This window comes from Lepidochelys kempii, chromosome 17, assembly GCF_965140265.1.
Source record: "Lepidochelys kempii isolate rLepKem1 chromosome 17, rLepKem1.hap2, whole genome shotgun sequence".
NCBI lineage: Eukaryota > Metazoa > Chordata > Testudines > Cheloniidae > Lepidochelys > Lepidochelys kempii.
Window position 1 is genome coordinate 1969004 of NC_133272.1, and position 25847 is coordinate 1994850.

The 25847-nt window shown below is 63.2% G+C and overlaps 1 protein-coding gene across 3 annotated transcripts; it reads left to right on the forward strand.

The window, feature by feature from the left end:
• The first annotated feature begins 4786 nt into the window (after positions 1–4786).
• Positions 4787–24107, forward strand: PIPOX (pipecolic acid and sarcosine oxidase). Of its 3 annotated transcripts, none has more exons than XM_073315416.1 (8): positions 4791–5083; positions 6582–6730; positions 15812–16025; positions 16557–16739; positions 19763–19906; positions 20226–20384; positions 20795–20870; positions 23876–24101. In XM_073315416.1, the coding sequence occupies exons 1-8, from the start codon at positions 4958–4960 to the stop codon at positions 24046–24048; spliced, it is 1224 nt and encodes a 407-aa protein (XP_073171517.1). In that variant the 5' UTR covers positions 4791–4957; the 3' UTR covers positions 24049–24101. The 3 variants fall into 3 exon arrangements, with proteins under 3 accessions (XP_073171519.1, XP_073171517.1, XP_073171518.1); XM_073315417.1 differs by lacking the exon at positions 23876–24101 and adding an exon at positions 21372–21732 and having other exon boundaries at positions 4803–5083; XM_073315418.1 differs by lacking the exon at positions 16557–16739 and having other exon boundaries at positions 4787–5083; positions 23876–24107.
• The last annotated feature ends 1740 nt before the right edge of the window (positions 24108–25847 follow it).

Genomic DNA, 25847 nt, shown 5'->3' on the forward strand with positions numbered 1-25847 from the left:
GCTTGTAGGGGGCGGGGGGGGGGGGAGAGAGAGACGACTGTGAGTGCTTGGAATCGCATCCCCTAGTGAAGGCAGCTCTGCCAGGAGTCAACTCAGCTCCCCCAGAATCCGGCCCCTCCTGTGCCACAGGGCCTGGGCCTGACCCACCCTGGGTTCACCCCACTGATGGGGAGAGCTGCTCCTGGGGTACATGTTGCAGCAGAGGCCAGTTACTGAGAGCTGTGGTGTGGAGTTTGCTCTGCACCCCGCCCAGCCCCGACAGGCACCAGAGTGTGGGGTTGTGTCCCTGCCCAGCCTGGCTAATGGTCATTGATGGACCATCCTCCATGGACTTAGCTCATTCTTTCTGGAACCCAGCTGTACTTCTGGCCTGCACACCATCCCCTGGCAAGGAGTTCCACAGGCTGGCCACGTGCGGTGGGGAGACGAATTTCTTTGTGTTGTTCTAAACCTGCTGCCTATTCACGTCTTTGGGTGACCCCAGGTTTGTGTGTTATGAGAAGGAGTAAACAACACTTCCGCATTCACTGATTTCATAGGCAATCGCCGCCCCCGTCGCCCAAGCCGAGCGGTCCCTGTCTCTAAGCTCCCCTCCCTTGCACAGCACGCAGCACTCCAGGGGTAGGCGTACCATGGGTTTATATTTACTGTCTTATCTCTCCCTTTCCCCATGGTCCCGGCCCGCGGCCCCCGCCCACCCAGCCCCCGCACTGCAAGCCGAGACTGCACTTTACAAATGGTGGAGAGAGACCCCGGAACTGCCTGGCTGCCTCCGCAGGGGCTCCTCAGGCCGGCTCCCCCATTCGGTGCGTGCTGGGCACGTTTCCCAAGCCGTGCGGGCTATTTACCAGGAGCACTGGAGGTGCCTTGCAGCGGCTCCGCATAGCCGGGGTCGGCAGTTACACGTATTTACGTGTCTGGCGCTCCCGGTTCAGGGTGCCTCGCTATTTCCCCGCTCCGGCGAGTTTGCCACCTTGGCCGGCTCGGCGCGATCAGCCCTGCAATATTACACAGCCAGCTCTCTCCTCGCCCGCGCGCCTGCCCCAGGACACAGACTGCAATTGCTGAGACATAAGTGCCGTGATGTGCAGTTTTTTTATTGCTATTATTCATAACAAGAACTGGTGTAAAAATGTAAAGAGAAAAAAACTCCTATATAGCTACACGCTCCTCTCCGCAGCCTCCTGCCAGGCTGCAGCAGCGGGAGAGGTGAATGGCTCAGAAGTCATGTTGATTGGTTTCCTTCTACGCCGCGGAGGGCAAACCGGCCTTCCTGCATCGGTTAGGTTTGCAATAGAGGGCGCAAAAAAAGGGGGGGGTCGTTCCACCTATGTATCCAAGCAAAACGAGAGGGGAAGCTACGATTCGGAGCTTCTCCCCGATCCCGCTTACGTGTGGTGCATGACATGGGATGCCACTCGCTGCTCTGGAGCTGGAGGGCAGGGGAGGCGGAGGGGACCAGCCCAGGAGCCTGCTGGCTCACTAGGGAGAAGTACACCGCTCGGAGTGGGACTTGAGCAGAACACGGGCTTTGTAGCTGGAGTGGTGGCAGGTCTCTCTGGACAGGGGCCGGTTGGGGCTTTGCATCACCCGCTGCCCCCAGCAATCCCACACTCATCCAGCACCTGGCGCATGAGGATTTCAAAGCGCTTCCCAAACACTAAAGGCCGTCCACCATATGCCTGGGGGGAAATCGTAGCGAAGTCAGAACTGCTTAGGATTCCCCACTCCCCACCATGCCAGGGACAAAACCTGCCAGCTTAGGTAGAGGAAAATCACCATCAGCTGCTAGCAGTACATGGCCAATGACACAAAGTCAGGCAGTGAGGGCAGTGATGCCCGCACAGCAGGCTCTGAGGCAGAGACAGCTTTTGTTGATGTGGGAGGCCAGAGCTCAGGAATAACGGCTGTCGAAGGCCATTATAAACGTGGCCACGTCTACTCTAATGAGATAACGGTGCCTCTCTTCCAGACTCGGTGTGTCTGTTCTATGCAATCCCCCCTTTTGCGGGGTGGGGTCACAGCCCCTCCCCGACCCTCCAATTGCCTACATCCACCCAGCCAGCACACACTACACACAAGGAGGCGAAAACCCTGCCGTCAGAGCACCTTGTGCGGCAACATCTCCCAAGCAAAGCAGGGCTCACATAGTCCCACAGAGCACGGGAGGAGCCCAGATGACGGGGTGATGGGCACGGTGTGAATCTCTAGCTAGATGGAAGTGTCCTGCCCAAAGTTAAGCAGTAAGACTCAGGAGCTCGAGATCATCCAGAGCCACCAGCTCCACAGCAGCCGTGTACCGCAGGAGGGGTGGGACGCACGCGGCCCACACACCAGCCGAGCAGGCCGGGCTGCCTGACTCGATGCAGCAGCGCAGGTCAGGACTCCCAGCCCCACGGGGAATTTCTGGCGAGGGGCTGCGGAGGCATCTACCCCCAGGACCTGGGGGAAGCCCCAGTGCTTGGGCCTAGAGCGGACGAAGCTCTGGAAGCTGCACAGAGGCTGTGATCCGGGATAGACGCAATTCAGATCCTAGGTACACCCAGAGCTGCAAGGGCTCGACCTCACCCCCCAGCTTCAGCTCTGGATGCAAGCAGCTGCTAGCCCGTCACTGCCCTGCTCCCTCCCAGACGAATGCGGCTCCGGGGGTTACTGGGCGAGCGTCGCCAGTCGCTGCAGAGCAGTGCTGAGGTGGGGGGGGGGACGCCAGCAGCCCGGGGCCCTCCCCAGAAGTGTCCCACACTCCCCACCTTGTGGGGGCCAGCGGTGGGGCTAGGGGAGCTGGGCTGGTTTTACATCATCTAGCTCATTTTGCCCCAGCTGACTGAGCAGCCGCGGGCAGTGCCAGTGGCCCATGCTCAGAGGAGGACGCTTGCTCCGGGCCATGGTCGGGCAGCAGCCCCGTGCTCAAGGCACCCGAGCACTCAGCACCCGCAGTTAGCTGGGCCTGCTTCGCACGCGGGGAGGTGCCAAGAGGCAGGTCCGGGGGAGCCAGCAGCGGGAGACATGGCTGGCATGAAGCCATGCAGGAGCTCCGGGCCGGGGCGCTGACCCGCACAGGAGCTGGACAGTTTCTCCAGAGAGCCAAACCGCAGTGATTAATGATCAATAATGCAGGTGCGTTTCCACCGCCTGCCGTTAGCCGGGGAAGGAGACTGGCCAGCTAATGAATTAATCCAGCACGTCACAGGTTGGCCACAGGGGGAAGGAGCAGACGCCCAGGTAAGCTCCGGTAAGCTGGCGCAGCACCGCGGATGGGCAGAGCAATGCCACTGATGCCAGCCCGGGTCTGGCCCTCATGTCCCAACGGGCTGAACAGCAAGTTAGTCAGAGGGTGTCACGGCGTCCCCGGGCGATGCTCTGGAACTGCTCCCTACGAAGCCAGGCAGGACTCTGGGGAAGTCTCCTTTCTGTGAGCAGCCTGTCTGCAGGGCAAACAGCTCACCCAGCTTCCACCTTCCTGGGTCTGACCTCGGAGCATTCAGCATCCTCTGCCCCTCCCTGCGCTTCCCACAGCGAGTCCGCCCAGGCGGGGTCCTGGGGAAGCCAGAGGGTCCTGCCCCCCAACTCCGCAGTCAGACGGGACTCTCAGCCAGCCAGTAAAACAGAAGGTTTATTAGACGACAGGAACATGGTCTAACCCAGAGCCTGTAGATGCAGAGAACAGGACCCCTCAGCTGGGTCCATTTTGGGGGGCAGTGAGCCAGACAACCACATCTGCCCTTCACTCCATGTCCCTAGCGAGCCCCAAACTGAAACTCTCTCCAGCCCCTCCTCCTCTGGGCTTTGTTCCTTTCCCGGGCCAGGAGGTCACCTGATTCTTTTGTTCTCCAACCCTTTAGTTCTCACCTTGCAGGGGGGAAGGGCCCAGGCCATCAGTTGCCAAGAGACAGAGTGTCGGCCATTTATGTACACTGGCCCTTTGCTCTGCAATATTACACCCCCTTATCCCACCCCCTAGAGACTTAAGAAATGCCATGGGGAAACTGAGGCACCCCTACAGTATTCCGAGGAAACATGAAGAACAGTCCCACTTCGTCACAGAGGGCAGGCCAGCCACGTGGGGATGTACCCAGGGCTGCAGCAGGTCTGCACAGCCCTGGCCACCACGTCCTGCCCGCTCCTTTTACTCACAGAGCCAGCCACAAGCTAGCACAGGTCTGCCCAGCCGAGCTGCAGCCGCACGCTGAGTGTGGTGCAGACGGGCCCTCGGTTGGGAGCTGCAGGGAAAGTAATCAGCCACGGGTAGAGTTAAGTGTAAGAAGGCTCAGGCTGGACTAGCAGGGGACTGCAGGTCGGGATTGAGGGGCAGGGTAGAGTTGGGGGGAACTCAGGTCTGGGACAGGGGGCTGTGGGTCAGGATTGAGGGGCACTGGCAGAGCTGGGGGGACCTCAGGGCTGGGACAGGGGGCTGTGGGTCAGGATTGACGGGCAGGGTAGAGCAGTGCACGAGGGAAACTTGCCCAGTTCTCCCCACCTTGCTCCCAGGGATTCCCTCCCTAGGGTGACAGGGACTGCCCCCTGCCCTTGCAGATGGTGCCCCAGGGACTGAGCTTGCTGGGCTGGGGCCAGAGCTATTTGCATGGCATGGCTGTGAAGGAGGCAGGAGTCCCGAGGGTTCCAGCAGCCGAGCAGCGCCCAGGGACAGTCCCTGGCAGGACAGGCCTGGCAGAGGCCACATGATGCCCTGGTCAGGGACGGGGTGGGTGGGAAATGCCCAGTGCACTTTATGCCTCCCCCAGGGCTGGGCTGGGCTGCTCCAGGCTCCAGGGCAGGTGGAAGCAGGCGGGGGCCCAGACCAGCCAGTCGGGGCACATGCCAGGGAGCCAGGAAGCCCCAAGGACCAGTGCTGGCTGCTGGAGGCAGGCCTGGAAGTCAGCTCCACACGGCTCCCCGCCTGACTGAACTTTGCTCCTGGCTCAGGTCCCAGGCCCCTGCAACGGGAGAAGGGCTGAAGATGGCAGCTGCGGGCGAGCCCCACAGCTCCCTCTACGACACCATAGTGGTGGGGGCCGGGATCCAGGGGTCCTTCACTGCTTACCACCTGGCCAAGCGGGGCAGAGACACCCTCCTGCTGGAACAGGTACCACCCCCAACCCCGACGCGCCGCTCCGGGGAGGACTGCAGGGCAGACACAGCCCCGCAGGCTCCAATTGCAGCCCTGGGTGCACACAGGAGCGAGCCAGAACGCGCCCTCCGGCAGCCGTGCACCGGGACCCCACAGACACCCGGGCTCTGCCTGGCGACAGCTAGCTGGCAGGACGGACCTTGTCCCAGACACAAGCTCTGCACAGCACTGCTCCACTGGAGGCTCCAGCCCAGCCCCCAGAGCGGCGGGGAGCTAAGCCCCTGCGCCCCCCTCTCCAGGTGGGGTCCCTGCAGCTGGGAGGCATGCGGGGCCCCTCTCCAAGGCCCAGTTACAGGCTGGCAGCCAGGAACCGCTCTCCACATGCCCGCCTTGCCCCCAGGCAGACGTGGCTCCGTTCCCACTGCACGCAGCTGTCCCAAGAGATCAGGGAGGGCTGCCCGCTGGGCCAGGCGCAGAGCCGGCTCTCCCAACACCCCTGACCCCTTGGGCTCGGATCCTGCCGGGAACATCCCCGTGAGCAGCTCTCAGCAACTCCCCAAGTTGCAGGGAGAAGCAGCGTGGCCTGGCTGGTCTGCTCCTGGTGCAACACACGATCCTCCCAGCCGTCGTGCGCCTTGCACACGCACCCCAGAGCGGCCTCACCCCACGGCTGAGCTAAACACCCCCCCTCCCCACGGTGACAGAGCGTGATGATGCCCCCCCTCCTGCCCATGCAGCCTGGAGTCTCCGCCGCAACACCCCCGCCACTCCCCACGCAGCAACACGCCCCACCACCTCTCCTGGAGCCCCCGGGAGCCCGGGCCACCCACCGCAACATCCACCCACCGCTGCGACACGGCCGCCCGCTTGGCACAGAGCTGCCACGCCCTCACCCGCCCCCCAACAGCCGTTCGGGGGCAGAGCCCCCGTGCACCAGGGGCTCTCAGGAGCGAGCACTTGCCATCTGAGAGGGCAGCGGCTGGCGCTGTGTGATGCTGGGGAGATCAGTGACTGGAGTGGCAAGATGACCCCACCTGGCACCTAGGACCCCGCCTGGCTCAGCACTGGCCAGAGGTGCTGGGTGGAATCACTGCATTCCCCACGGAGCGGGCAGCTCCCAGGCAGCCCTCGCCCTCACAGCCCCCCCTGAGCAATGGCACCAGCCAGGCAGGGTCGTGTGGCCCAGCTGTGCCCAGGGGGTGCCCCACAGCCAGGGCAGAGACCAGCTGGAACCCAGACCCTCAGGAAGCGATGGCAAAGAGAGGGGAAGGTGCACCATTAGTCCAGGTCCCTCTGCCCACCACGCCTGGCTGCTGCCCCCAGCCTCCCCTGCAGCATGGGGAGAGAGCACAGCTCCAGGAGGGGACGGGTGCCCTGCCCCAGCCCAGGGGCGTGCACCCGAGGCGTGTGCACCCGGGCAGCACTGCAGACAGGGCAGGGAGAGGGAACCAGCATCCCCACAGCAGGCCGGGATCCCCAGCGAACCTTCCCTTTGCCCCTCCTGTCCTGGTAGTTCCCCCTGCCTCACTCCCGAGGCAGCTCCCACGGCCAGAGCCGGATAATCCGCCACGCCTACGCCCAGGAGCACTACACGCAGATGATGGCAGAAAGCTACGGCCTATGGGAGCAGCTGGAAGCCGAGGCTGGCGCCCCGCTGTACAGGTGAGGTGCCGCGAGGGGGAGGGCGTGCTGCCCGCCGGGGACTCGGTCCCTGGCAAGGGGGGCTGCTGGCGGAAATTCAGCCCTGACACCTCAGAACTGAGGGGCCGGGAGGCACAGGGCCCCGGCTGCCCCGCTCAGCAGTTATTGGCGCTGCTGGGCCCCAGCCAAACAGCAGCCGGGCCGATGCCAGGCCAGCTGGCCCCACAGCCCACCCTTAGCACCACGCACGCCAGGCCCCGGCCGACAGGGCCACCAGTCTGGTATGGGAGCCTGGGGAAAGGGCAGCCAACCACAGGCCCTGGCCCCTGGTGCCCAGCCGGGTTACTCACCCCCAGGCTCTCTGGCCAGACATTGCAATCAATGGAAAGGAAGGGCCCCGGCTGCCCCAGAGTAGCCGACACCAGGGACCCCTTTGGAACCAAGCGGAGCATTAAGGGGTTGTTGCTGGAGTGGCTCAGCCCCACGTTAGGGCAGGGGCAGGATTTTACCACCCCGGAGATTCAGCAGCGTCTCCATTCGCTGCGGGGGCCTGCACCGCAGTTACAGCCGGTTGGTGGGTGCAGATTGATCAATCCCCCCACCCGACGGCCTTGGGCCTGGCCCATGAGCACAATGGGAAAGAGATGCGGGGCTCTGTGTCAGCCCACCCGAGGCATGCCGAGTGCAGGCCACCCCGGCCAAGAGGAGAGGCTAGTAACCCCTCCAGGCTTCGGCTGCTGTCAGCACAGGGAAGGGAGCCGGGTGTGGGAGACACAGGACTGCGTCCAGCCAAGATCCAGGAGCAGGGATGGGCCCGGCCCCGTTGCAGACCAGCGAGCGCAAAGGGGCCCAGTGAAGAGCAGCAGAAGGGGCAAAGTCCCTGGCACTGAGCACGAGCCACCAGCCGCCACGTCTGAGCGATAACAAGCCCCCCCAGGCCCGGGCCCCAGACAGCGCGACCCTGTTTCCTTTGGCCAACCGCAACAAACAGGCGGAGCCGGAGCCAAGCCAAGCAATCCCGATTGGCGGTGCCACCCGGATGCAGGCTGGCTAAGTGCACGAGGGTCTCGCTGCTCAACCAGCCCCCAGCCCTGCGCGGCTCTGGTACCTGCCTGAACCCGAGCAGCCACGGATCTCCCGGGAGTGGTACCGCGCGGCTACTGGCCACGTGCTCTGAACGGGACGGTGCCCTGCCTGGGCCCAGCCAGCTCCCGGGGCTCAGAAGTGCTCCCCTAGGACAGAGCCTACAGCTCCTTACTCCCCTGTACAAGCCTGGCTTCGGCTCCAGACCCCTGTTTACACATTGCCAGCAGCCCACGTAAGCCTCCCCCAGGTGACGCTGGGGAGCTGAGCACTGGAGGGGTCATGGCGGGACCCCCTCCCAGAGGGGGAGCCCAGCAGCAGCCCCATGCTAGGCCATGTTAACAGATAGCGGGAAACAAATGATCAACTTCCATCCGTCCCCGGTCCTTGGCTGACTGCTCAGCTGCTGTCAGAGAGGTGAGGCTGCCCCCCACCCCCTCCTTCTGGGCCACGGCCCCACAGGCCAGGGGACTGGTAGGGGCTGGGGATGGACAGAGATCCCAGGAGGGAGGTGGCAGCCCACCTGTGAACATTGGCACGGGGCTGACAGCGGTTCAGAAACCCCTTCCCCCACATGCCAGCATGCAGAGCCCCCCACTGCAGCCAGGGAAATCCCTGGGGCAGAGCCCACAGGGCGAGCCCCTACACCACCGCGGGAGCCTCAGCATTTGGGGAGTGTGTCCCGGTCCCAGAACCTGCCCCTAGGAGCCAGCCAGCATGGCCCAGGGCTGGGCTGCAGGGCTTGGCTCCAGCCCACAGGAGTTCTCAAGCCCAGGGCCAGCAGAGCCCTGCAGGAACCCCAGGACCCATGGGCTTGCACCAGGACTCACCGCGCTCAGCCCCCCACTCACCTGCTCAGGAAGGGGTCTGCTCCGCTAGGTGCTGAGTAGGGCCTTGGCGGAGTGGCTGCACTCCCACCTGGCCTGGGGTGGAGCCACAGACCCCACCCCCAGCGCACCTGTGCTGGAGAGACAGGCCCCGAGCGGCCAGGATGTGGGGCAGGAGGCAGCCAGCCTAGGCCGTGGTCCAAAGCCTGCTGTCTAGGGCAGAGCCATGCTGGGCACAGCAGTGAGGCCAGGGGCAGCCCCTCCTGCCAGCCCCGGGAGGCTCTCGCAGCGAGGCCCCCTCCCTGGCCCCCCCCCACTCATCCCAGCACCCCCTTCCGTCTCCTTCACACCCTCCAGCCCCACGTGTCTTGGCCTTCCTTAGGCATTGTGTAGCCAGGGCAGTCCCTGGCCCAGGTGCCCTTGTGCCAGCGGCGCTTGTGGGGAGGCCGGGGGCAGGTCTGCTGGACAAGTCTGTGGACTCCCAGCCTGGCAGAGCCGCAGCTCATGCCCCAGGAAGCGGGTGATTCAGCCAGACCCTGGCCTGGCCCAGTGAAGGAAATAACCTGCAGCAGGGGAGCCAGTGAGGCCTGTTCCCGGGGCTCAGGTCAGGGGCTGAGCAGCCCGAAGCTCAGGGATGTCCGATTGCCTTGAATTATCAGCTCCCGCACTCCCTGGCTTTAGACTTTGCCAGCCACCCGCAGCCACCTCTGGGGTGGGACATGGCAGCCACTGAACAGCATGCAGCAACACTGCCCACCTGACCCAGGGCTCCCCTCCTCCTACAGACAGCCCCCCCTCAGCACAGGGCAAACTCATGGAGAACTGGGACATACCCCACAAGGGAGCACGGGTGCCCTGCTGATGTCACCGCACAAACCGACTGCTCCCAGGGGCTGCGATCACGTGATCTACAGCACTCCTGCCAGTCCAGACCCAGACCACCTGTGACAAAGTGGGACTGTTCTTAATGTTTCCTCTGAATAGTGTGGGGGTGCCTCAGTTTCCCCTAGGCAGTTCTTAAGTATCTAGGTGGTGGGGTAAGGGTTTATGATCCTTGCAGAGCCCTAGAGGGCAGGTGTGTGCAGGGGTCAGGACACAGAGAATGGCCGACACCCTGTTTCCTGGCCACTGATGGCCTGGCCCTTCCCCCCTGCAAGGTGAGAACTGAAGGGTTGGAGAACAAAGGAATCAGGTGACCTCCTGCCCTAGGAAAGGGACAAAGCCCAGAGGAGGAGGGGCTGGAGGGAGTTTCAGTTTGGGGCTGGCTGGGACATGGAGTGAAGGGCAGACGTGGTTGTCTGGCTCACTGCCCCCCAAAATGGACCCAGCTGAGGGGTCCTGTTCTCTGCACCTACAAGCTCTGTGTTAGACCACGTTCCTGTCGTCTAATAAACCTTCTGTTTTACTGGCTGGCTGAGAGTCCTGTCTGACTGCGGAGTTGGGGTGCAGGACCCTCTGGCTTCCCCAGGACCCCGCCTGGGCGGACTCGCTGGGGGAAGCGCACAGAGGGGCAGAGGATGCTGAGTGCTCCGAGGTCAGACCCAGGAAGGTGGAAGCCGTGTGAGCTGTGTGTCCTGAAGACAGTCTGCTCACAGAAAGGAGACTTCCCCAGAGTCCTGACTGGCTTCATGGGGAGCAGTTCCAGAGCATCGCCCAGGGACTCCGTGGCAACTGGTGGCAGCGGTGGGATGTACTGCACCCCGTGGATGGCGCTTCCTGCAGTAAGTGACTGGGAAGCAGTAACACGAAGGGGGATTGCCGAGGACCAGGCATGCTGAAGGCTCAGAGAGGAGCAGTTTCGGGGGGCAGTTAACCCCTGGGAGTGTGTGACCAGCGAGAAGGACTGTGCAGTAATGGGGTCCCCTTGGGGACTGCGATGAACAGTCTCAGGGGCGGAGGAGCCTGCGGCTTGGCCCTGGGAGAGAGAAGGACTTTTGCAGTCACAGGGTCCCCCGGGGGATTGCAGCGAGCAGTCCCAGGGGCGGAGGAGTCTGCAGCTCAACCCTGGCAAAGAGGTGGTGACCTCGAGAAGGGCTGGCACACTAGGGGTTCTCCCTGGAAACCGTGGGGAGCTGAGAGCACACAGGCCGGTGAGTCCACAACACCTTGGGAAGAGCGGAGTGATGGCCTGTCACTGTCTCCTTAAGAAGGACATCGGAACCCTGTGCAGAAAGAGAGGGTTGAGCGTTGGAAAGTTCACCAAAGCACAGTTAATCGTGCAGCTGGAGGAGGATGACCGCTCGAAGGAACAGATTCCTGACCCAAATGGGGCTATAGCAGGATCTGGGAGCAGCTGGAGTTGTAGCCAGGCACCGCCAAGACTCCTGTCCCCGACCAGACGGGGGTCTTCAAGATCGGGTTCCCCATCGGGGGATCGGAGATGGACGGGATTGGAGCTGAGTCCGAGGGAGCAAGAGGACCGTGGGAGACAGCGAGAGCCCGAGAAAGAGCTGCAGAAGCAGCAGCAGCATGAACTGGCAGTGGGGGAGCGGGGATGGCTAGGGGACCCCCCAGGGGTGAGTGGGGATAGACCCCGGGGGGCCAGTTCCGCAGGGAACCTCGAGACTAAATTGCTGCCCCTGGTTAAGGCGGGGGGGATGTGGATGCCACCTTACTGCCTTTGAGCAGGCTGGCGATTTGAACCAGGGGGACCCTGCGGAAAAGCCCCAGTGTCTAGCTCCCTTGCTGGGTCCCAAGGCCATAGACTCCATCATCCAGATGGGTGGGGAGGTGGACAGGATCCCACTCCTGACCCCAACCTATATGTCTGTGTGGAGTTTCCTGGGGCCAGGCCCCTCGGACCCCCAGTGGGAGCAGAAGGTGATGATCAATGGGGAGACATTTCTGGGGTGGCGAGATCCTGGGAGAGAGAAAACTGTTGTCAGGCCCTGGGTGGTGCAGCCTCAGATGCTATGGGGCTGTGTGAGCTGGGTGAAGAACCCAGGGATGAAGCCCCTCGCCCTGTCTATGGCCCGGATCCCTGTGCAGACCCAGGAGGGGTGGAGCTGGCTGGTTGTTGGGGTTCTCCAGGACACCAGCTGTGAGACCCTGTTGTGGGGTGACTGTGTCTCTTTGGGACAGGATCCAGGCCCTGCCCTGCCGAGGGTTTGAATTTGAATCCAGGGAACCAATCGGTGGAGAGGGAAATGGTCAGTGAAAATGCAGATGACCTGGCTGGCAGCAGGGAGGAGCTGTTAGGCTCAGGCTACCTGCCTGCCTGTAACCAGCCCCTGGGGCTGGGTGGGACAGAGAGATGCTCCCCACCCCCTTGCACACCTGAGAGGGGGCTCAGGCCGGCTCTGATGCAGTGAGGAAAGCAGCGAGCTCGCTGCCTACCCCCACTGGGACAGCAAGGGCAGCGCTGAGCACAGTGGGAGCTGAGACCCCAGCTGAGTGGGGGGAGACACAGGCAGGGCAGGGGATCTGTGGGGAGCGGCAAGGTGCTTGGTAAGGAAAGTCTGGATGAGCCCAGGCAGCCTTGTGAGCTGTGGCTTTGTCTAGTCATCAGGGTGGGAAGGCGAGGAGAGTGGAAGATGAGTGTCCCTGGGTGGAGAATTGGGACAGGGAAGGAAACGTTCCTGTGTCTGTCAGGGGTATTGACTTGCCTGTGGAGGGAGCTACCCTGATCTCCAAGCAGTTGTCTGGTGAACAGCCTTGTGTGCCGGGACCAGGGGAATGAGATCCCAAGCTGTGTGTCTGGTAAAGGAGAAAGTGTGTCCGGCTCTTTGTCTGTGGAGCAGACAGAAGGGGCCTTTCAGCCTGTGATGGTTGAGGGTCGTGCAGGTGTCTCAGAGTTTGTTCTGGATTCAGCTAAAGCCCAGGAAGGGAATGGTCCTCTAAGTTTGTGTCTGCTCGGGAGAATGGCCCTGTAACTAGGTCGCATCCAGTTAGTGTCTATGTAAAATCCCAGAGACCAGACAATTCTGGTGCTTGTATTTTGCCTGTTGCTAGTGTGTTGTTGGGAAAGGGTGGAGCAACTCTGTCTGATCAGGGTGAGATCCTAGCCAGGGCACAAGGAGAGAGCATGAAGGTGATGTGATTGTGTTACCTACTGAGGGTGTGGAAACCTGTAGCAAGAAGGAAAAGATTCCTGAACTTGTGTGTGGCAAAGGGAAAGAGAATGCTTCTAACCTTTTATCTAGGAAGTCTGTCAGTTTGCGGGAAAGGGGATTGTGTAAGAATCCGCCGGATGGGCCAGAGGTAATTCTGGATATAAGTGAGACCCAGAAAGAGTCTGTTGTTGCTCAGGAAAGTGTTCCTCTAGAGCAAGCCCTCGTTAAAGAGGATAAGAGCAGAATTTCTGTGAGGGGTGAATTGTTGCATAGAAAAGCCCTAAGGAAAGGAATCCTCATGGAGTCTTTGCAAGCAGTTTACTGCAACTGAAGGGTGTGAAAGTGATTTAATCCAGAAAAAGAAAAGGAGTACTTGTGGCACCTTAGAGACTAACCAATTTATTTGAGCATGAGCTTTCGTGAGCTACAGCTCACTTCATCAGATGTTTACCGTGGAAACTGCAGTCTGCTGCAGTTTCCACGGTAAACATCTGATGAAGTGAGCTGTAGCTCACGAAAGCTCATGCTCAAATAAATTGGTTAGTCTCTAAGGTGCCACAAGTACTCCTTTTCTTTTTGCGAATACAGACTAACACGGCTGTTCCTCTTAATCCAGAAAGTTTCAGTTCCTAACAGTCAGAAATTTTCTGTTGTGAATGGATCCACTGACTGTCCTGTTGAAAGACCGAGGGGGGATAGCTTTGAGAAGGTCTCAGATGAAGTGAAAGCTGTTAAGAAAGTTAAACAGTCCTATAACCAAGTGGCTGTGTTTGGCCAGCTTGTTGGGAAGAAGACCCAATCCCAGTTTGACCCCCTGGGGTTTTGGGGTGGCCAAAGGGCACGGGCTGCATAAACCTTCCCACATGCAGCCTGTGAGTGCTATCGACCACCCCCGACGTAAGGGAGGGCGTGAAACTGGAAGGGCCTGATGTAACTCCTACCAAGGAATGGGAGAGATGCTGGGGCATCCATGGGAATGTTGGTGGCTTCGAACTTCCCTAGGTCAATGGCTAAAGTGACCCTGCTCAGTTCGATCTCGAAGGGGGGAGAGATGTGACGAAGTGGGACTGTTCTTAATGTTTCCTCTGAATAGTGTGGGGGTGCCTCAGTTTCCCCTAGGCAGTTCTTAAGTATCTAGGTGGTGGGGTAAGGGTGTATGATCATTGCAGAGCCCTCAAGGGCAGGTGTGTGCAGGGGTCTGGACACAGAGAATGGCCGACACCCTGTTTCCTGGCCACTGATGGCCTGGGCCCTTCCCCCCTGCAAGGTGAGAGCTAAAGGGTTGGAGAACAAAGGAATCAGGTGCCCTCCTGGCCCGGGAAAGGGACAAAGCCCAGAGGAGGAGGGGCTGGAGGGAGTTTCAGTTTGGGGCTGGCTGGGACATGGAGTGAAGTGCAGAGGTGGTTGTCTGGCTCACTGCCCCCCAAAATGGACCCAGCTGAGGGGTCCGGTTCTCTGCACCTACAAGCTCTGTGTTAGACCATGTTCCTGTTGTCTAATGAACCTCTGTTTTACTGGCTGGCTGAGAGTCCCATCTGACTACAGAGTTGGGGGGCAGGACCCTCTGGCTTCCCTAGGGGCCGCGCCTGAGCGGACTCGCTGTGGGAAGCGCACAGAGGGGCAGAGGAGGCTGAATGCTCCGAGGCCAGACCCAGGAAGGTGGAAGCTGTGTGAGCTGTGTGTCCTGCAGACAGGCTGCTCCCAGAAAGGAGACTTCCCCAGAGTCCTGACTGGCGTCGTAGGGAGCAGTTCCAGAGCATCGCCCAGGGACTCCGTGACACCACCCCATTACCCCTGTTCTGCCGGTGCCCCTCACTTCCGGCCCGCAGCCCCTGCTAGCCCAGCCCTGGGCCCCCAGCTCTGCCGGTACCCCTCACTCCCGACCCGCAGCCCTGCACCCCACACACACGCTCGCCGCAGACAGGTGCGGTGGCAGCCCACTAGCCATCAGCCTAGGAGCCCCAGACTCAGTCTCCCTGGGCTCCAAGCCAGGCTTTGTACTCTGTCCAGGACGAGTGTTTGGGGCAGCGACTCGCGGGGCCGCCCACCATCCGCCCACCCCTTGCCCTTGCTCCAGCCTGCCCTGGGGGCACCCAGCACAGTGGTCGGGGGCTGGTTCCCAAGGCAGCAGGCCGCATGGCGGGCGAGACGGACTCCCGGTAATTTATCTGACTCTATAAAGGATGAGCCATTAAGGAAAGAAGCACATAAACGATTCCCCATCTCGCCAGGGTCAGAGCTAATGGAGCTATCAATCTCGTTAGGCGGGAGCCTGGCAGAAAGGCCCCTTCCGCCGTCCCCGGCTGACTGACTCCCAGATCCTTTGGCCTCACCCCACCGGGCCCTGCCTGTTCCCCACACAGGGGCTGGGCTGTCCCGTGGGCTGGCAGTGCTCAGGGATCTCCCCTGATGGCGTGGCCCAGGGGAGAGGCTCAGACCCAGTCTCTTGTTGGGGCAGCAGCAGCTGCGGTTCCCGCCCCGCCCCGACCTGCTGGGGGCAGGAATCGGCACTGCCCAGCCGCCGGGAAGGGCGGGAATCGCCCCTGTGGCCTTTAGTGACGGGAGGGATCCAGGCCAGGCTCCCTGCGTGGCCACGGGATGACCTGCCGCAGTCCCAACACCCCCCCCAGCTACCAACATGGCCCCCCCAGCTCTGCCAGTGCCCTCATCCCCCTGCTACTCCAGCCCCGGCTCCCCCAGCTAGCAGCTGGGCCCTGCAGGTTCCCCCCTCACTTGCTCTGACGATGGTGGCTCAGGCAGCTCCTGGTGGGTGGCGCTTGGCACCGTCACAGCCTGGCCCCTTGGCCCCTGACCCTTGGTTTTGAACCACAGCCGCCCGCAGGGGTGGCAGCCTGCCCACAAGCCCAGCGATGCTGGAATATGGACACGCTGTCTCTGCAGTCAGCTTCCCTGGCAGCGTGGGCAGGACCCGTCTCCTGCCCTGCCACCCACCTGCTGGGGGCCCCTGTGCAAGTCACCGCCCCGCTCTCTGGCTCCGCGGCCCAGACTGCCGGAGCTGGGCTGGGCCAGGCAGGGCCGAGAGGGCTCGTGGCACGCCCACGCGGGGCCGGAGCTGGCTGGGACGTGGGCAGCGACTGCCCAGTGCCGTAACGCTCTGTTCCCCGGGCCTATCTCCGCAGGCAGACGGGGCTGCTGGTTCTGGCGGCCAACACCAACCCCGAATTCCAGCGCTTCTGCCAGACCTTGGCACAGCACCACATCCCCAGCGAGCTGTTCACCGCGGAGTCGCTGCGTGGGCGCTTCCCCGGCATCCGGCCCTACTGCGGGGAGGCGGGCGTGTCAGACCGCACGGCAGGGGTCCTCTACGCGGACAGGGCACTCCGGGCTGTTCAGGTACCGGGCTGGGCCTGGGGCGCGTGGCTTCTCTCCAGCCAGGGGCCGGGGGCTCGGCCCCAGGAGATGGGGGTACTGACAGCATCGCCTCCAGGCCCTGCAACCCCTGGGACAGCTCTGGCTGGGCCAACAGCCACGCTTGCCACAGACACGGAATGGGGCCCAGCTGGAGTCCCTGCACCGGTGGGGAACGCCTAGTGCTCTGCCCCTGCAGCTCTCAGCCACGCCCGTGGGTGCTACCATGTGGCATTTGCCATCCCCGGTATGCTCCCTGGGGGTGGCTCGCCGGGGCAGGCATGTGCCCTCTGGACCATCTCTGCAAGGCCATGGGCAGCCAGCAGCCCGGGGGGGCCCCAGCGCACTCCTGGCTTGGCCCTGTTGCTGCCTTCTGGCTCCAGGAATGAGGGGTCCCCAGCCGGGCTCCCACCCACTGTGCAGGGGCTGAGCACCAAGCTGCACCTCTCGACCCCTGGGGCCTGGCCCAGCCGGCATTGCTCCCCCGGCCCCAGGCTGAGTGGGCTCCCTCCCCAGGACGGGTTCCGGCGGTGCGGGGGAGCCCTGCGCGACAGCGAGCAGGTGACTGACATCCAGCCGGGGGTCGTGGTTACCGTGACAACCAGCGGAGGGGTGTACCAAGCCAAGAGTCTGGTGATTACAGCCGGCCCCTGGGCCAATAAGCTTCTGGCCCCGCTGGGCCTGCAGCTGCCTCTCCAGGTAAGGGCTGGCTCCGGCTGTGCCAGGGGGACGCGGGGCGTTGCCAGCAAGAGCACAGGATTGTAACCCAGAATGCACAGCTCACTTCCACCACTGGCTCACGCCTGGCACTGCACGTGGGGCTCCGTGTCCCTGCGCACGCCTGGCAGTGCACGTGGGGCTCCGTGTCCCTGCGCACGCCCGGCAGTGCACGTGGGGCTCCGTGTCCCTACGCACGCCCGGCAGTGCACGTGGGGCTCCGTGTCCCTGCGCACGCCCGGCAGTGCACGTGGGGCTCCGTGTCCCTGCGCACGCCCGGCAGTGCACGTGGGGCTCCGTGTCCCTGCGCACGCCCGGCAGTGCACGTGCCTGGCTCCGTGTCCCTGCGCACGCCCGGCAGTGCACGTGGGGCTCCGTGTCCCTGCGCACGCCCGGCAGTGCACGTGCCTGGCTCCGTGTCCCTGCGCACGCCCGGCAGTGCACGTGGGGCTCCGTGTCCCTGCGCACGCCCGGCAGTGCACGTGGGGCTCCGTGTCCCTGCGCACGCCCGGCAGTGCACGTGGGGCTCCGTGTCCCTGCGCACGCCCGGCAGTGCACGTGGGGCTCCGTGTCCCTGCGCACGCCCGGCAGTGCACGTGGGGCTCCGTGTCCCTGCGCACGCCCGGCAGTGCACGTGGGGCTCCGTGTCCCTGCGCACGCCCGGCAGTGCACGTGGGGCTCCGTGTCCCTGCGCACGCCCGGCAGTGCACGTGGAGCTCCGTGTCCCTGCGCACGCCCGGCAGTGCACGTGGGGCTCCGTGTCCCTGCGCACGCCCGGCAGTGCACGTGGGGCTCCGTGTCCCTGCGCACGCCCGGCAGTGCACGTGCCTGGCTCCGTGTCCCTGCGCACGCCCGGCAGTGCACGTGGGGCTCCGTGTCCCTGCGCACGCCCGGCAGTGCACGTGGGGCTCCGTGTCCCTGCGCACGCCCGGCAGTGCACGTGGGGCTCCGTGTCCCTGCGCACGCCCGGCAGTGCACGTGGGGCTCCGTGTCCCTACGCACGCCTGGCAGTGCACGTGGGGCTCCGTGTCCCTGCGCACGCCCGGCAGTGCACGTGCCTGGCTCCGTGTCCCTGCGCACGCCCGGCAGTGCACGTGCCTGGCTCCGTGTCCCTGCGCACGCCCGGCAGTGCACGTGGGGCTCCGTGTCCCTGCGCACGCCCGGCAGTGCACGTGGGGCTCCGTGTCCCTGCGCACGCCCGGCAGTGCACGTGGGGCTCCGTGTCCCTGCGCACGCCCGGCACTGCACGTGGGGCTCCGTGTCCCTGCGCACGCCTGGCACTGCACGTGGGGCTCCGTGTCCCTGCGCACGCCTGGCAGTGCACGTGCCTGGCTCCGTGTCCCTGCGCACGCCTGGCAGTGCACGTGCCTGGCTCCGTGTCCCTGCGCACGCCTGGCAGTGCACGTGGGGCTCCGTGTCCCTGCGCACGCCTGGCAGTGCACGTGGGGCTCCGTGTCCCTGCGCACGCCTGGCACTGCACGTGGGGCTCCGTGTCCCTGCGCACGCCTGGCAGTGCACGTGCCTGGCTCCGTGTCCCTACGCACGCCTGGCACTGCACGTGGGGCTCCGTGTCCCTGCGCACGCCTGGCAGTGCACGTGCCTGGCTCCGTGTCCCTACGCACGCCTGGCAGTGCACGTGGGGCTCCGTGTCCCTGCGCACGCCTGGCAGTGCACGTGGGGCTCCGTGTCCCTGCGCACGCCTGGCACTGCACATGGGGCTCCGTGTCCCTGCGCACGCCTGGCAGTGCACGTGGGGCTCCGTGTCCCTGCGCACGCCTGGCACTGCACGTGGGGCTCCGTGTCCCTGCGCACGCCTGGCAGTGCACGTGCCTGGCTCCGTGTCCCTGCGCACGCCTGGCAGTGCACGTGCCTGGCTCCGTGTCCCTGCGCACGCCTGGCACTGCACGTGGGGCTCCGTGTCCCTGCGCACGCCTGGCAGTGCACGTGCCTGGCTCCGTGTCCCTGCGCACGCCTGGCACTGCACGTGGGGCTCCGTGTCCCTGCGCACGCCTGGCACTGCACGTGGGGCTCCGTGTCCCTGCGCACGCCTGGCACTGCACGTGGGGCTCCGTGTCCCTGCGCACGCCTGGCAGTGCACGTGGGGCTCCGTGTCCCTGCGCACGCCTGGCAGTGCACGTGCCTGGCTCCGTGTCCCTGCGCACGCCTGGCAGTGCACGTGGGGCTCCGTGTCCCTGCGCACGCCTGGCAGTGCACGTGGGGCTCCGTGTCCCTGCGCACGCCTGGCAGTGCACGTGCCTGGCTCCGTGTCCCTGCGCACGCCTGGCAGTGCACGTGCCTGGCTCCGTGTCCCTGCGCACGCCTGGCAGTGCACGTGGGGCTCCGTGTCCCTGCGCACGCCTGGCAGTGCACGTGGGGCTCCGTGTCCCTGCGCACGCCTGGCAGTGTACGTGCCTGGCTCCGTGTCCCTGCGCACGCCTGGCAGTGCACGTGGGGCTCCGTGTCCCTGCGCACGCCTGGCAGTGCACGTGCCTGGCTCCGTGTCCCTGCGCACGCCTGGCACTGCACGTGGGGCTCCGTGTCCCTGCGCACGCCTGGCAGTGCACGTGGGGCTCCGTGTCCCTGCGCACGCCTGGCAGTGCACGTGGGGCTCATGCCTGAGGGCTCCATGCCTGTGCAGACAGGGCTGGGTGGAGCGAGCGCACCTTCCCGGGGGTCGCTGTGTGGTTGGTCAGAGCCCTGCAGTCGCTGCCTGGAGCTGCTCTGAGACGTGGCACCGGGGCGGGGCGGGGCAGGGGGGGCACTGGCCTAGGAGCTCAGCTGGGTCAGGGTAGGCATAGGGGCACAGGGCGCCAGGCGCCAGCCAGGAGGAGACCTGGCCTCCCACCCTTCCTGCCAGCTCTGCTGCCGGTGCTCAGTGCTTGGTAGTGGGTCCGGCCACCCGCCACCCCCAAGGGAGCCGCATCCCTCTCGCCCGCATCCTCCCCAGCTCCCGGACTTGCCCGGCAGGGAGGAGAGGACTGATCCATGTGTGCCCCGCCCTGCAGACCCTGCGTATCAATGTCTGCTACTGGAAGGAGAAGGTCCCTGGGGCTTACGGGGTCTCCGCGCACTTCCCCTGCTTCCTGGCCATCTGCGACCCCCATCACATCTACGGGCTGCCCTCCAATGAGTACCCAGGGCTGGTGAAGGTGAGATGGGGCAGCAGGGAGGGTGGCCCAGCTTGCGCACCCGCCCACACACACACCCACCCCCTTGCACGCACCTCCACACACTTTGTTGGGGGGCAGGCAAGATATGGGCGCTTCCCGGCCTGATGCAGCCCTAGGCTTTGCCAACCCTGCCCTTGCGGGGGGTGGGGGTGAGTGCAGAGCTCCGGGGGGAGGGAGCCTGGGGGCCGGGGCGGTGGGCGGGAGCCCAGGGGTGCTCGGCGGGGGCTGGCTGGGAAGGAGCAGGGCTGGCCGGGAAGGAGCAGGGCTGGCCTGACCCTCCCTCCTCAAACCGCCCCAGATCTGCTATCACTCTGGCAGCCCGGCAGACCCTGAAGAGCGCGACCGGCCGCCCGAGGCCTCAGGCCTGCCTGACATCCAGGTGCTCCAGGACTTCGTCAGCAAGTACCTGCCAGGCCTGGTGCCGGAGCCGGCCGTGGTGGAGCACTGCATGTACACGGTGAGGGGCAGCTGGGAGACCTGGCCTGAGAACTCCCCTCCCCTCCCAGGGCCTGCCAGCTCAAATGGGCACCCCTGCCTGGAGCTAGGACCAGAACCCAGGAGTCCTGGCTCCCAACTCCCCCTGCCCCCCCAACCTGCTAGCCCCTACGCCCCTGCCAGGGCCAGGGCTAGAACCCAGGAGTCCTGGCTCCCCAGCAGCCTGGCCTCTGCTTAGACACCTGCTCCCAGTTCATGCCCCACATGGGTGGTGATGGACAGGCCAGGCGATGGCTCCCAAAGTCACTCGTGTGCTCCCAGACCCTCCCCACTCCGGCAGGAGCCAGGGCACCAGTGTCCCCCTTGCCCACCCTGGGGACTGTGAATTGGTGAGGCTCTCCCCTCCTTGACACACGCACTGGCTCCCCACAGAACACCCCAGACGAAGACTTCGTTCTGGATCGGCACCCCAAGTTCAGCAACATCGTCATTGGGGCGGGGTTCTCAGGTAAGTGGGGGTGGGGCGGCAGGGGATTCTCAGGTAAGAAGGAGCGGGGCAGGATGCGGGGGGGGGGTCTTGGGTAAGCAGGAGCGGGGCAGGATGTGGGGGGGGGTTCAGGTAAGTCGGGCAGGGGCTCAGCACCTGCTCCCAGTGCCAAAGCAGCGCCGGGGACGGCTGCCTAGGACCGGGGTGTTCCCCATAGGGCTGGGATGGCCCAGCGGTCCCCCTGCCCCATCCCTAGGCCCCGTTCAATCTGCTGCCACTGCTCAGCCCTGCCCCAGTGCTGGTCCCACCCCACGGGGCGGGTGTGGTGCAGACCCCCCTCCCCCAGCTGCAGGGCCCCCCGGGTGTTCCCAGGGACACTGGCTGGGGTGGGGAGTGGGGGGTGGCCGAGCACCATGCCAGCCCCCGGGGGCAGGCGAGCATGGGCAGTGCCCGCAGCCCAGGGCTTGCTCTCGGGGCGGCCGTTCCCAGCTGACTGGAGTTTCTGCACTTCTGCCCACACAGGCCACGGGTTCAAGCTGGCGCCGGTGGTCGGGAAGCTCCTGTGCCAACTCAGTGTGGGGGAGGAGCCGTCCTACACCATGGAGCCGTTTGGCATCCGACGCTTCCCAGCCCTGCCCCCCGCTGCCCTGTAGCCTGCCCTGCGCTGGGCCCAGGGGCTTCTGCCACCAGCGTCACTGGCCCCCAAGCTCTGGCTGAGCCCGGATGCTCGAGCTGAGTGCAGGGGTCACCCCCTCGGCCCAGGCTCTGTTCCCCTGTTTGTTTGGGTCTCAGCATCCCCCCCTGCTGGGCATACACAGCCCCAAGACAAGGGGAACACGGGGCTCCCCGCTCCTGTTCCAACCAATAAACACCTGGCAAGCCAGCCCCCGTGCACCAGCTCTCTCTCTCACCCGCGGCCGGCGTGGAGGGGACTGGGGGCTCCCTGGGCCCCAGCAAGTTGAACAAGCCCCACCACACTGGGTGAAGGTTGGCAGACGGGTGGGGGGGTCTCTGGCTCACTCGGAGATCGACCGATGGCGCCATGAGACCCTAACGCCCACCTTGGCCCCACTTCGCTCCATGCCCAGCCAGCAGCGAGCCCTGGGCGCAAGGTGCCTCCTCCATGGAGCTGGCCCAAGCTCACCCTGGAAGGGAGCCTGAGCTGCCCCCGGCCTGGCCCCACACACAAAACGGTCTCCTCAGCAGGAGCGACGTGGCTGGGGCCCCCCCACCCCGCGCTCGCTGTGCAGGGGGCCCACTCGGCCCAAGCTCATCTCGGCCTTGTCAGGCTCATGAAGATGGAGCTGTCTGAGCGGGAGCGACACACTCGCTTAGGGGGCAAGTGAAATGTTTTAATGTTAAATGTGCCATTTTATTATCATTAGATCGCTCCCACTTAATGAAAGCGCATTAGTGCAGGGCTGGCTTTATGGCGGCGTGCGCCCAGCCTGCCCCATTTGTTTCCAATCGATCACGTGAGGCCGGGGCCTTTGCACCGGCTCAGGGCTGCTGTCACGGAGCGTGGGGGAGTCCGGGGCCTGCACCCCTCTTCCTGGGATTCACTGAGACTCTCAGCCAGCCAGTAAAACAGAAGGTTTATTGGACAATAGGAACACAGTCCAAAACAGAGCCACCCAGGACCCCTCAGTCAAGTCCTTCTGGGGGGCAGGGAGCTTAGACCCCAGCCCTGGGGTTCCCTGTGTTCCTCCACCCAGCCCCAAACTGAAACACTCCCCAGCAGGCTCTCTCCTGCAGCCTTTGTCCACCTTCCGGGGCAGGGCAGAGGTGTTACCTCCCCCTCCTGGCCCAGGTTACAGGCTCTCAGGTCTCCCATCCCCAGTGAAATGCCCCTGCTATGTTCCCAGGTCAACACTCCCCACAGCCGCCAGCCTGGACACAGCCCCATGGACCAGGCAGGTTGCAGCTGGGCCTGCCATGCCTGGCTGCAGGGACACGTGGCCAGGTCCTGCATGGGGACAGCCCGGCCTCGCCCTGGGTGTCTGGCTGAGGGCAGTGTAATGAAGCGGGACTGTTCTTAATGTTTCCTCTGAATAGTGTGGGGGTGCCTCAGTTTCCCCTATGCAGTTCTTAAGTATCTAGGGGGTGGGGTAAGGGTGTATGATCACTGCAGAGCCCTACAGGGCAGGTGTGTGCAGGGGTCTGGACACAGAGAATGGCCGACACCCTGTTTCCTGGCCACTGATGGCCTGGGCCCTTCCCCCCTGCAAGCTAATGAGAGCTAATGGCTTGGAGAACAAAGGAATTCAGTGACCTCCTGGCCCAGGAAAGGAACAAAGCCCAGAGGAGGAGGGGCTGGAGGGAGTTTCAGTCTGGGGCTGGCTGGAGACATGGAGTGAAGGGCAGATGTGGTTGTCTGGCTCACTGCCCCCCAAAATGGAGCCAGCTGAGGGGTCCTGGTCTCTGCATCTACAAGCTCTGTTTTAGATCATGTTCCTGTCATCTAATAAACCTTCTGTTTTACTGGCTGGCTGAGAGTCATGTCTGACTGTGGAGTTGGGGGGCAGGACCCTCTGGCTTCGCCAGGACCCCGCCTGGGTGGACTCACTGGGGGAAGCGCATTAAGGGGCAGAGGATGCTGAATGCTCCAAGGTCAGACCCAGGAAGGTGGAAGCTGTGTGAGCTGTGTGTCCTGCAGACAGGCTGCTCACAGAAAGGAGACTTCCCCAGAGTCCTGCCTGGCTTCGTAGGGAGCTGTTCCAAAGCATCGCCCGGGGACTCTGACAACTCCAGTTTCATGCCACATGTGGGAAGGTTTATGCGGCCCGTGCCCTTTTGCCACCCCAAAACCCCAGGGGGTCAAACTGGGATCGGGTCTTCTCCCAGTGCTCCAGTCTGGAGGCCTGCAATTAGGCTCTCTTGGTTAAGAGCCCCCATCTTGACCTGGGCCACATACTGCTCATTTACAGAATCAGCATGGAGACATCCCTTTCTCCACAACCTTGTCTCCCCAACAAGCTGGCCAAACACAGCCACTTGGTTATAGGACTGTTTAACTTTCTTAACAGCTTTCACTCCATCTGAGGCCTTCTCAAAGCTATCCACACTGGATCCCGCAACAGGAAAGTCAGTGGATCCATTCACAACAGAAAATTTCTGGCTGTTAGAAACTGAAACTTTCTGGATTAAATCACTTTCACATCCTTCAGTTGCGGTAAACTGCTTGCACAGACAACCATGAGGATTCCTTTCCCCAGGGGCTTTTCTATGCAACAATTCACCCTTCACAGAAATTCTGCCCTTACCCTCTTCACCTAGGGCTTGCTCTAGAGGAACACTTTCCTGAGCAACAACAGACTGTTTCTGGGTCTTCCTTACATCCAGAATTACCTCTGGCCCATCCAGTGGATTCCTAGACAATCCCCTTTCAGGCAAACTTACAGACTTCCTAGATGAAAGGTCAGAAGCATTCTCCTTCCCTTTGCCACACACAAGTTCAGGAATCTTTTCCTTCTTGTTACCTTCTGAGGGTGTGGAAACCTGTAACAGGATCAAATCACCTTTCTGCTCTCCTTGTGCCCTGGCTAGGATCTCACCCTGATCAGACAGAGTTGCTCCACCCTTTCCCAACAACACACTAGCAACAGGCAAAATACAAGCACCAGAATTGTCTGGGCTCTGGGATTTTACATAGACCCTAACTGGATGCGACCTAATTACAGGGCCATTCTCCCGAGCAGACACAAACTTAGGGCCCTTCCCTTCCTGGGCTTTAGCTGAATCCAGAACCAGCTCTGAGACACCTGCACGACCCTCAACCATCACAGGCTGAAAGGCCCCTTCTGTCTGCTCCACAGACAAAGAAGAGCCGGACACACCCTCTCCTTTCCCAGACACACAGCTTGGGACTTCTCTCCCCTTGTCCCAGCACACAGGGCTGGTCACAGACAACTGCTTGGAGATCAGGGTAGCTCCCTCCACAGGCAAGTCAATACCCCTGACAGACAGAGACCCATTTCCTTCACTGTCCCAATTCTCCACCCAGCTAACAGGTAAGGTCCAGGGACTCTCATCTTCCACTCTCCTCGCCTTCCCACCCTGCTGACTAGACACAGCCATCAGCTCACAAGGCTGCCTGGGCTCATCCAGACTTTCCTTACCAAGCACCTTGCCACTCCCAAGAGATCCCCTGCCCAGCCTGTGTCTCCCCCCACTCAGCTGGGGTCTCAGCTCTCATTGTGCTCAGCGCTGCCCTTGCTGTCCCAGTGGGGATAGGCAGCGAGCTCACTGCTTTCCTCACTGCATCAGAGCCAGCCTGAGCCCCATCTCCAGTGTGCAAGGGGGCGGGGAGCATCTCTCTGTCCCACCCAGCCCCAGGGGTCTGGTTACATGCAGGCAGGTAGCCCAAGCCTAGCAGCTCCTCCCCGGTGCCAGCCAGGTCATCTGCATTTTCACTGACCGTTTCCCTCTCCACCGATTGGTTCCCTGGATTCAAATTCAAACCCTCGGCAGTTACAGGAACAGGGCCTGGATCCTGTCCCAAAAAGACAGTCACCCCACAACAGGGTCTCGCAGCTGATATCCTGGAGAACCACAACGACCAGCCAGCCCCAAACTGAAACTCCCTCCAGCCCCTCCTCCTCTGGGCTTTGTCCCTTTCCCCGGGACAGGAGGTCACCTGATTCCTTTGTTCTCCAACCCTTTAGCTCTCATCTTGCAGGGGGGAAGGGCCCAGGCCATCAGTGGCCAGGAAACAGAGTGTTGGCCATTCTCTGTGAGCAGACCCATGCACACACCTGCCCTCCAGGGCTCTGCAAGGATCATAAACCCTTACCCCACCACCTAGATACTTAAGAACTGCCTAGGGGAAACTGAGGCACCCCCACACTATTCAGAGGAAACATTAAGAACAGTCCCTCTTCATCATAGATGTCCAACTCCCCTCCTGGTGGTGGTGAGCACTTCCCCCCACTGAAGGGGGGCAAGATGGGGGGGGGTGAGGGCCCAGGCTCTCAGTTCAGTGACCCTTCCAAGCGCAGG

Coding starts and splice junctions, on each gene's coding strand:
- PIPOX (XM_073315416.1), top strand. CDS start 4,958: ATGGCAGCTGCGGGCGAGCCCCACAGCTCCCTCTACGACACCATAGTG. Junction 5,084..6,581: donor ACACCCTCCTGCTGGAACAG/GTACCACCCCCA, acceptor CTGTCCTGGTAG/TTCCCCCTGCCTCACTCCCG. Junction 6,731..15,811: donor GCTGGCGCCCCGCTGTACAG/GTGAGGTGCCGC, acceptor CTATCTCCGCAG/GCAGACGGGGCTGCTGGTTC.